The sequence below is a fragment of the Poeciliopsis prolifica genome, unplaced genomic scaffold (assembly GCF_027474105.1).
Source record: "Poeciliopsis prolifica strain line A6 unplaced genomic scaffold, Auburn_PproV2 SCAFFOLD022, whole genome shotgun sequence".
Taxonomy (NCBI): domain Eukaryota; kingdom Metazoa; phylum Chordata; class Actinopteri; order Cyprinodontiformes; family Poeciliidae; genus Poeciliopsis; species Poeciliopsis prolifica.
Genome location: NW_026562397.1, coordinates 3,236,100 through 3,246,806, shown reverse-complemented (window position 1 = coordinate 3,246,806; position 10,707 = coordinate 3,236,100). Strand labels below are relative to the sequence as shown.

The following is a 10,707-nucleotide window of genomic DNA, read 5'->3' as shown; positions in this document are numbered from 1 at the left end:
CCGAAGTGTTGCTAACACACAGGGGGCTACCAAGCAGGTTGAAGCTTCATTAGGAAGTCGGTTGTCGCATATCATGCAGAATGGCCTTGTGATGTGGGACTCACCTACCAGTCCAGGATAAATCCATTCTCCTGTCTCTTCTCTGGACCTTTTTCCCTTTTGCAAAGAAACTTTCCAAAGACATCTGATCTGTTTCTGAGTCATTTTGCTGTTTGTGGGCTCAATGTTGGCGGGCAAGACCTAACCAAGAGAATCTGATAAAAGGACTTTCAAAATTAAAGAGCCTCCAGACTCAGATAATGCAATAAATAAAAACATTTAATTATTTCTGGTGCGTTCCGGTACCAATCGGTCCATGAACTGCTACCGGTTCACGGCCCGGGGGTTGGGGACGACTGGTATATGGGTCCCGCGGTTTATCCCTGCACCACCTTGTTGCATGCTTCAACAAGACCTCTTCTAAAATAAAACAGCTCAATTTGATCTTTTCATAAAGTTTTTAATGAGCATTTCACCAGCTACTCTACCTTGGTGGATTTCCACTCGTCTGTAGGTCACATAGATGACGCTGAACTTTCTTCAAGCACAAATTTAAACTATTTCAAACAGGCTTTTAAAAACAATTAAACAACCAATACAAACAAGCAGCGAAATGCATGTGCATACATAACCAAGAACAAAATCATTTGTTTACTACTACTTTTCTGTTTGAAAAGGAATAGGAAGCATGAAACAACTTATGAAGAACATTTTTACAGTATTTCTATTGAAATACAGTGATGGAGCAGCAACATTGTAAGAGGATTTTACTTCAAAAACATGACACAATCAATTTACAGGATGTTTTTCACACAATGAAGCATTTAAAAAGTCATTTCCTATTGTCAAGAGCAAAAGAGAACCAATGCTGCATTTGAGGGCAAATTAGAAATCAGAATTTTAAATGTTTGGTGGAATAAAATACGTAGGTTGTGATATATTTTTTTTTAACAAATTTCATATTTGAAATAATTTCCTCAAAATGTCTCCATCTGCAAAATTTATGTTTCAGTTCTTCTCATCTGGAAATGAAAGAAATCATCTCCTGTCATTTTTTCTTCTATGATTTTGGCAAAACAATTAAAAAGAGACATCATTGCTTCTTCGGTACGAAAATACGATGTAGGCAACAACAAAAAAAATCACTTGTCAAAAATTACTTAGGCCATTATTTTGAAAAGGTGGCAATATGTCAGGATTAAATTGTGAAGGAACATGTTGACAATTTGCAAAAACAGAAAAATGTTAATGTCTTTGTAAATTACATTTTCATTTCAGATCCATATTTCTGCACAGCTACACCACTTATTTTTCTTTGCTTCTGCTGTGATCATACATCAATTTCAGAGTTGAAAAATTCATGCATATTTTATGAGTTTGGGAAAACATCTTATTAAATATTAACTGTGCATAACAAAAAACTGGTTAAAAAATGTTCAGAAGTGTTTGTGGTCTGAATCTTGTTAAATGATTTTTGCCAGTGTCACTATTTGAAAAAGAGTTTTCTATTCTGTGAGCAGCAGAGGAATCTTTTCCCAATGTGCTTTCTCAGACTCTGATCTCTGAAGCCATAAATGAGCGGGCTGAGGAAGCGAGGCATCAGGATGAAGCAGAAATAATTGAAAAAGGCGACATCCTCAGCCGGCCAGTTTGTGTGGAGTCCAATGAGAGTTTCAGCAATAGGCTGAGTAAACGCCAGCAAGCACAGCAGCAGCTGGAAGCCGTGCAGCAGCACAGTGTGCCTGGCTTTGCTCACTGAAGCTCTGTCCTGCCGCATCTTCCTGGTTTCCATCACAATCCTCACATAGGTGAAGAGGATGACAACACTTACCACTGCAAAGAAAAGCACAGAAACAGCAAGCCGATACAGTCCCTGCATCGGGGATGAGTTAATAACAGTAGCTTTGCAAAGCATGTTTGTAGTGAGGACATCTACATTGGGACTGTACTTCCCGATGGAAAACTCAATAATGGGGAAAGTGAAGCTGATGATCCACAGAGGCAGAGTAATGATCCAGATACGGTCTGAGCGCCAGGAGGCCGGGCGCTGCAGAGGGTAGAAAATGGAAACATAACGCTCCAGTGACATGGCAGCCAGAATCAAAGTGGTGTTCTGGAAGGTACCGGTAGATACAAAGAGCAGAGGGACACAGAACAGAAGAGGTAAGTTGACCCGACCCATCACACAGAGGAAGAGTAACACAGAGGATAGGATCTGCAGGGTGTCGTTGATCAGCATGTGTGCAAACAGGATGTAACGGGAAGTGTCCAAAAACTGTCTGTGAGAGGCAAAGATCTGCAGCATGACGGCGATGAAGCACAGGAAGACGCAGAACAACGGGATCACCACACACACCTTGATGATCACAGAGAAGCTTTTTGAGGAAGTTTCATTGACAGAAAGTTCAGTCCCATTCTGCATTTTGCTGCTGTGAACAAATAGTTCCAGTTTCAGAAAAACAGTAGCAAAACGGTAAGTTTCAGTTGACACAGAAAGAGTATAAAAATACAACGTACAATCTGTTAACGCTCGACATTTTACTATTGACCGTACTTCACTCACCTATTAATGCCTTTATCAGGCAGAAGAGCTTACAGCGTTTTACTTTTCATGGTGTCTTTGTAGAGAAACATGTCAGGATGAATCTCCGTCTTAACTGAAAAGTCTAAGCCAACACGTTCCAATATATAGGCTTAGACTTGATTCCTCTGGAGCCACACCCCCATGGCCAAGTGACTCTATATGATATTCTTCTTTGAAAACCTTGCACATTACCTTCTGAAAGGAATTTTATCACAAATTCATGCCAGATAACAATAAACTTTTTTTTATCTGGCAAAGTAACAAGAGACTGATGTATTTCTTATTTTAAGAATAAAGCAGCAGAAAAATATAGGATTTTTTTTCAAAGATTGAAAATCACAACTGAAGCAAAATAATATCAAGCGTAAATCCAAGCAGTCCCTTCATGGGCTGGAACTGGGTTTGAGTGTCCCTGTGATCCGAGTAGATATGCTGCCAGGGGGCTTCAGGCCCCTGGTTGGGTCACCCCCATGGCAGACATGCTGTAGGTGTGGAACCAGACAAAGTGCAGGCCAAAGACCCCTTATCATGCACACAATCATTGAAAACAGTGTTCCTTTGCCTGGAAGCGGGTAACTGGGGCCCCTATCTGAAGCCAGGTATTGAGAAGGGGATTGTTGGCGAGAGCCAAACTTTATTCCACGGAGTCCAGCAGAACCCAAAGAGGAGATGTGGGTTCACCTAATGGGTCAGGTGCAATGTAGTTGCACCTGACCCAAACTGGGGCGTGTTTGGGCCATAGAGAAAGACTTTCGCATGACTTCAGGGCGATTCTGTTCCATCATCTGGCGTCTCAGGAGGGGGAAGCAGTACAGCACCAACACTGTTCATAGTGGGGATGGTCTGCTGCTAACCTCAGCAGCTATAGAATGACCAAACGTCATCCATGTAGCATAACGTATCATATACACTCAGTAAATAGTGTGACTGAAACACCAAAGTTTGAGATTGTTCCCTGGTCTCTGGAGCATTTCAAAAAGCACTTTGGTGCACTGCATTATCTTCTTGGGCCATTTTCCACACAGCTACGTGAAAGAAGGTGATTCAATCAGCCAAGAAATGCCCAAAGAAGATAGAGAGGAGCTCAATAGTTTGGTAAATTCCCCACAGTTGGAATAAATCTTGAGTCGTCAGATTCCAACTGATTACCATGAATCTCTGGGGCTCAGTTGTTCAACCTGGAGGTTTAACCCAGAGACGTAACCCGTTATGTAAGCAAGCAGAGTTTAGAGCGTGTTTGCTGGGTTTCGTCAGCTCTTTACGTCCATTCTGCGTCAGTAAAAAGGGATGGACAGGGGCTGGACTGCAACCTGTCCAAACATTCAGAGTTCATTCTGAATTTTGGCTGGAAGACAAAATTTACGCTCTTCAAATCAACAAAATTCTTGCTTGTACATGAAATGACACAGAAAAAAAGACAAACACAAAAGTCAATTTCACAACGTTCAGCAATTCCTTGGAAGACGACTTGGTTGACTTATTCCCAGTGGCATCTTTTTCACTTGAATTCAATTTGCAGTGAGTGGCACTAAGAAAACCCTTTTTCTTTTACTTTGCAGCAAGGTAACTTGAGGTTAGATTTAAATGTAAAAGATTTGATAAGAAACTAAAGATCAGATCATGTTGGAACGTGTGATTTGACACTGAGATTGTACTTTCATTTATCCTACTCAGATGGGATCTCTTGACTTATGATTATGTCTATTATTGTAACTGTGCATTTTTTTATTTCATTATTTTGTACAGAATATTATAATTCCTATCGTTTTTAATAGTACTCTTGTTTCTATTTACTTCTTTGGAACTTCTGTGTGAAAATATTTATTTATCTGGTAGATGGAGGCCAGGTTCTAAAGGGATTGTATGCGAAGCATAATTACTTAGGTTGGATTGGCATCAGACACAACGTCTACAAGCTTGGACTTGATTATGCTAGATTTTTTTCGGCCTGATCGGATCCAACCTCCAGAAGTGAGCAGCAAGAGGAGCACAGAGAATAAAGTGCAACGAACAGGAAAAGTGTTGTCCAAAGTCACTACCCGCCTCTGTCCTGCACGTATCAGAAGGACTTTAGATAGAGCCAAATACGTACATTTGCAAGCTGTGTCAGCAGATCAATACCTTTTACGTAATCAACAGGGGCTGACGCCTTATAAATATCCTCAGGGTGGAACTGTCAACATTCACTCAACTAACTCCAAACTTTCTGGATTCTTTTCTTCATTCCACAAAGACAAGCCATCAATAAGTCACCAGGACTTTTTTTTTTACTTTGTTGAAGACAGAAAATCAGCACTTATCGCTCAACAATTCTTAAAAAGAGTCAGCTAGAGCAGCTAAAGCGAAACTCTTCAAGATGCAAGCCATTCGTCAGTGTTCAGCTTGTGCAAAACGTGCTGCAGGAGGACTGGTACGAAACCAAGAGGTTTCCCTGCTGCAGAGGAGAGGTGCAGCCTGCATCCGTTACCTCAGGTGAGTTGCTTTGTTAACATGAAACAGTAATAATTTCAATTATTTGTTGTCTGTGACTTTAGATCTCTAAGCATTTCTTGTATCATTTCCTTCTGCAGTACGACTGATAATAGAATGGAGCACAGAAACCAGGAGAGCTGACAAACCCGACTCACATCAGCATGGCCTCATTAAGTGTCGGCCATGGGCTTTGGGTGAGTCAAAGACTCAATGTGAAAACTGTAAAAATAAAAGTTCATCATACCTTCCAAGAAGAAACATATTAAGACTACTGTTCTTTTTTTGCAGCAGGTTGAGGATCTTCCCATCACTCTTGATCAGGAGAGCTGCCTCAGTGTGACAGACAGCTCCAGCTCTTTCCTCTCTCAGGCCACCTTGGCTCTCACAGATGCACTGACAGACTATTCAAAGGTAGACATTCATTCTGCATTTGCATGAAATGTCCAAACTGTTGGGGTTGATTCATCACAGGAATATTCAACCTGCTCCTGTTTGGCTTCTTTCAAAAGGCTGTGCACTCACGATCATTTTCCAAAAGAGATATCTTGCATCTCTGGGCAAGATGAGTCCATCAGAGGAGGAATCCCTTCGGCGGGCGATCAGTGGCTGGCGTTCAGAGGTAGGCCTGAGAAAAGGTCTTTGGAAAAGATCTGAATACACTTCTGACATGTTTGTCTCTTGCAGAAACATGTATTTGTTATGTTGATTATTTCTTGTATGTGTCCTGACAGGCAGCTGAGAGACTGAATGAATGTAAGCATTATGACTCCACTGGATTAATGCGTCAACCTCTCTAAAATGCAGCTGAGGCAGCATATTCCTCAGGTGAGGGAAATTAGAGCAGCGTAGTCAACATTTAAATATGTACTTTCACCATTTCCACATTGTTCAGGAAATGATGTCCATGTTTGGGTCTATGATTTTGCAGGAGCCCATCAGGCGTCCATCCTGGTCCAAACAAATATTCAGGTGGCCCAGTCGCAAGTGGAGGAGGCGCGGAAACTGTCATCAGAGGCAGATAAGAAGCTGGCCGAGACTAAAGTGGAGGAGATCCAGCGAATGGCCGAATATTCAGCTTTTCTGGAGGGCAGCGAGGAGCGAGGTGCGAGAGAGTGAGGTGCATGAGGATATCTACGGGAGGACTGAGTCAACCAGCCATGTCAAAGTGCAACTGATTTCCTTCTGAAACGTTCATTTATTAAACGTTTTGTTTTCTCTTCATCTTAACTTCATCTGGATTCTGTAGCATTGTGTAGATTGTATGTATTTATGTTTACAAGGAAGAACAAATTTCCAGATTGAAATAGATTAAATATCATTTTCTTAAGCATTATCTACTGTATCACCTAAGTTATTTATTTGAATTGTACAATGAAATCATCAGTGATGAACATGGAGATAGAAGAGAACAAAATCTGATGTTTTGCTGTGGCAAGAATGTTTTTTCTACTATGTTTATCATCTTTGTTATTTTTGAAAAAATAAAAAGATGTTTTAAAAAGTTTTTAAAAAACACTGTTGTGGGGATGTTTTTTTTTAGTCACAAGCTACTTTTTCCTCATTTCCCCGAAGCTGTGATGATTTGATCATGTTGACGGAGCAATTGATCCAAAACAGGCTATTTGATTGAAATGTTTTGGATTCAGTTTTTTGGTTCATTTTTATTTGTGGAAAAATTTTAACTGTATTACAGATTTCACAATTATTATTTTTTTAAAAGAGAGTGAACTTTATTGTGATGTATATACACTTTTAAAAAAGATTGCAGTACATTTTGTTTCATCCTATTTCTGCAATTAAAAGTCCATCTAACATGAAGCCAAAGATAATTGCTTTCTTATTTTAGCAGCAAAAGTAAATAATAGAATTACCTATTATGCTGGAGTAATTGTACATAGATGCACTGTATTTCATTGTATTTCAAATGTAGCACTGTATTAACTGATACTTAATTAGACTTAAAACTTAATTAGATACATGCAAGCAACTCATGGGAGAAAAGATTTAGGAATGTTATTTTAATTTAAAACTTTTAACAAGTTCATTTCTTACAATTTAGATCAATTTATGCATAAAAATGAAAGCAAAACCACACAGCATAAAAGTAATAATATAATTCAATAATTTCTGTACTTGTACGTAATTTAACTCAGACTGCAATTTTTTTTACAAAAACAGAAGCAAATATAATTTTTAAGTGCAAGAAAAAACATTTCATCCCTGAGCCCATAAACCAGAGGACTCAGACATCTCGGTGCCAGACTGAATACTATGTAGTTAAAGTATCGGATATTCAAAAATAACTTCACATCAACTTTAAGTGCAGCAGCTTCAGTGAACGGGTTCCAGAGCAGGATGAGGCAGAGCAGCAGCTGGAAGGCGTGAAGAATCACCGTTCTCATTCCTCTGTGTGTCGACTGTTTGTTCTCTCCAGACGCAGCTTTGGCCACTTTGACAATCTGAATATAGCAGAAAACTAAGATTGTGCACATGATGAAAAAATAGGCTTGACTTATGGCGGACCTAAAGTGACGCTGCCACGGATGCAAAATGAACATGTCCACTGAACACAACGCTCTCTGTTGGTAAAAGCCCAACGACGCCGTTGCGAAGAATATGGAGAGATTCAACATGGAGGGAACGGAGCTGATGCAGTGAATGACGAGGATGCAGTGCACTGACCTGCGTGTGGAGCAGAGCTCCGCATGCCGCAGCGGCAGGCAAATGGCCACGTAACGCTCCAGAGTCATAGCTGTCAGAGTCACAGGTGTGGCCATGACATAGAGCAACGTGACAATGGAAATGACGGTACACAACCACACCTGTATGCTGAACTGAAGAGAGTTTATAATTACCAAAACGTTAGATAGGATTAGCACAAAACTGTCCGACATCAACATCACAGCAAATAAAATATACCGAGCGCTGGTGTGGAAGCACTCCTTCTTGAAAAACGTCACAATGAGCAACATGTTGACGCACAGAAAAATACCCACCAAAATCTGAATGAGCAAAACACCGAAGCTTATCTGCTGCTGGACAGAGGCAACAGCAGCAGAGCTGTTATTAGGCATTTTCCTTTTAAAGAAATGGGCAACAACTTTGTTGCATTATGTCAAAATATTACTACAAAAAACACTTCCCTTTAAAAAGAATAAAAATGAAAGTCAAACCAAAATGCTCAGATGAAATGCAGCAATTTAAAAACCACTGATTCTGCTCCAGCGTAAGGAGTTTTAAACAGCCTGTTGACAGAGATCTCCTTGCATGAAGGCTTTAAATACAAGACATCCAGCAGCAACATGTAATGAAAGTTAACTCTGTGGTGTCGTCATCGCCACTTGCTGTTTGTGCACCTCAGCTGTTCTCATGAGGGAACAGAAGAAAAAAGTTCTAGATGTTTGCCTCAGCCTTGTTAAAAGGAAAATAACTTTTTGCGTTGTCTTGCAAATTGACACCATTAGGCTGAAATACAGAGTTTCTCAAGAATGCTACATTTTAAAAAGAAGCCGAACAGACTTTTGATTGAAAAATTGTGCACTGATGAAAAATTGGATTTATTGGCTTGAAAAATCTGATTTTGGACTGCAAATGGATTCAAAACAGTGAAAGTACTGACACACAGCAGACCAACAGTCCTCTCTGGAACTGTTTCAGTGATAAAACTGATTTTTGTTGATCAGGGAAGATGGCCGGCAGGAAGAATGCTGCACTTTGACGGAACACAAGGCCTTTGTGCAGTTCAGGACTCAGCCTTGCTGCACTCTGCCCCTGGCTGTGTTTGTATTGAGCTGAGTGCCACCTCAAAATTCTGTTATGTAGCATCAGCCTCTCATTTCTCTGCCTGCATTTAGAGGACTTTTGTTTGCTTGTTTCTGTAGGAGTCTGCATCTCAGTAATTAGTTTCCCCTCTTCATCTCAGATTTGTAGCCTGAGCAAAATTCATTCATGTAACACAACATATCCGATAACATATCCTATAAAAGTTGTGACTGAGACATTAAGGTTTGAGCTTCTGGGCTGAATGGCTGGAGACCAGTCTTGAGACAAAAACTGACGTGACCTGTTGTTTCCTGGTCTCTGTCTTGGTCTTGGGCTCATGAGACAAAACGGATGAACGTTGGTTTGAGACTCTCCATCGTCACCTGTAGACGTATAACAAGCCGAATGTAAATTAAATCAACATAAGTGATCAGAGAACACAAGTTTTACTGATTGGCCAAGCACAACCTCCAGATGGATCGGGCATCTGAACGGATTCTCTTATGGCACGTGGATTGCAGAAAAAACTGTGGTTTCTCTGACGCTTCCTCCTCTTCAGATACAATAATTTCTTCTAAGGAAGACACCAATGACCAAGAAGATTGCCCTTGGTCATTGGGACAACAAGCAACAGGGACCTACTTCTTCTTCTCTCTACAACTCTCGAACTGCTGCATGGTGCAAAAATGTTCACAAAGCTGGACTTGCGCATTGCTACCATCTAGTGAGAGTATGAGAAAATCTTAACACACCTGTGTTCATTATGAGTATTTAGAAATGTCTATTGAATTGACCAGTGCACTTCTGTTTTTTCAGGCCCCAGTAAATTATGGGACATATTGAGATCTTGTCAATATGTCTTTGTTTATCTTGATGATTTTCTTCTCTGGTGAACAGACAGGTCAGTGAAGTGCTCCATTGACTCCTTGGCAAGACTGAAAAGGGTGATGTCCACAGTTTCCTTCCTTAGTTTGATCATTTCTGAGAGTGAGGTAAAGATGGCTCCAGTTAAACTTAGTGCCATGACTGAGAGGTCCATAACCTTCAGCCACATGCAGCTGCAAAGATTCCTTGATTTTGCAAATTTTTACTGAAGGTTTATTCATGACCTTTACTCCAGTTCAGCTCCTCTGCATCAAAGAATGTAAGACCTGAGTGGTTTATAAGACGTGTTCACACCTGTCTCTAACCTCACACTACCACATCCTCACTGCCAGTTTATTTTTGGAGTTGGATCTCAGCGAGCTGTGAAGAACAATAGCTTTCACTCCTTTGCTATTCTTTCCAGAATATTGTCCTGTTCAGAAAGAAACTGTGAACATGAAGGCGGCGATGGAGGAGTGGAGACATTGGCTGGAGGGGACAGAATACTCCTTCTTGGTCTGGACTGATCACAAAAATCGTGAGTACATAGAGAAGGCAAAGATACTCAGTTAATTCTTTCAGCTTTTCAGTTTTGTTTATACGCCGTTTTTTTGCCTCCGTCTCGTTTTGTTACTGCAGTGACCTGGAAGGTTGAGTCTTGGCTCCATCCAGCTTGGACCTGGGTGTCTCTGGACAGGAGTCAAAAAGTCACAGAACATTTTGAAAAACATTGATGTGACAAAAACAGGTGGTACGTTTGATGCACTGCATTATCTATTTTGACCGTTTTCCAGTGTCGCTCTCTTGCACAATTATGCCGAGGTCAGCGGTCAGAGCTCAGGGCTCCAGGGTTGAGAAAAAGTGACTCAATCAGCCAAGAAAGATCTGAAGTAAATAGAGAGCAAGCACAATGGTTTGGTAAATCCCCCACAGTGTGAATTTTGAGCCGTAAGGCTTGAACTGATTAACACGAATCACTTGGGCTC

At 40.6% G+C, this 10,707-nt stretch overlaps 2 protein-coding genes, 1 long non-coding RNA gene and 1 pseudogene across 3 annotated transcripts; 2 read left to right on the top strand and 2 right to left on the bottom strand.

Annotated features, from left to right (window-relative positions):
* Positions 1 to 1,525: 1,525 nt before the first annotated feature.
* LOC129369708 (odorant receptor 131-2-like) lies at positions 1,526 to 2,541 on the bottom strand. The gene has a single exon (XM_055045284.1). It carries the CDS (start codon positions 2,459 to 2,461, stop codon positions 1,526 to 1,528), a length of 936 nt encoding a protein of 311 aa, XP_054901259.1. The 5' UTR covers positions 2,462 to 2,541.
* Positions 2,542 to 4,784: 2,243 nt separating this feature from the next.
* LOC129369710 (uncharacterized) lies at positions 4,785 to 5,398 on the top strand. Its single transcript, XR_008606973.1, has 3 exons — positions 4,785 to 5,095; positions 5,194 to 5,289; positions 5,384 to 5,398. It is a non-coding gene; the product is annotated as an uncharacterized LOC129369710 (long non-coding RNA).
* A 19-nt stretch (positions 5,399 to 5,417) lies between these two features.
* Positions 5,418 to 6,211, top strand: LOC129369718 (diablo homolog, mitochondrial-like; annotated as a pseudogene).
* A 1,028-nt stretch (positions 6,212 to 7,239) lies between these two features.
* On the bottom strand, positions 7,240 to 8,169 carry LOC129369717 (odorant receptor 131-2-like). The gene has a single exon (XM_055045297.1). It carries the CDS (start codon positions 8,167 to 8,169, stop codon positions 7,240 to 7,242), a length of 930 nt encoding a protein of 309 aa, XP_054901272.1.
* Between the last annotated feature and the right edge of the window lie 2,538 nt (positions 8,170 to 10,707).

Bases quoted from the DNA above. Each gene is read 5' to 3' on its own strand.
- LOC129369717 (XM_055045297.1), bottom strand. From the start codon at position 8,169: ATGCCTAATAACAGCTCTGCTGCTGTTGCCTCTGTCCAGCAGCAGATA.
- LOC129369708 (XM_055045284.1), bottom strand. From the start codon at position 2,461: ATGCAGAATGGGACTGAACTTTCTGTCAATGAAACTTCCTCAAAAAGC.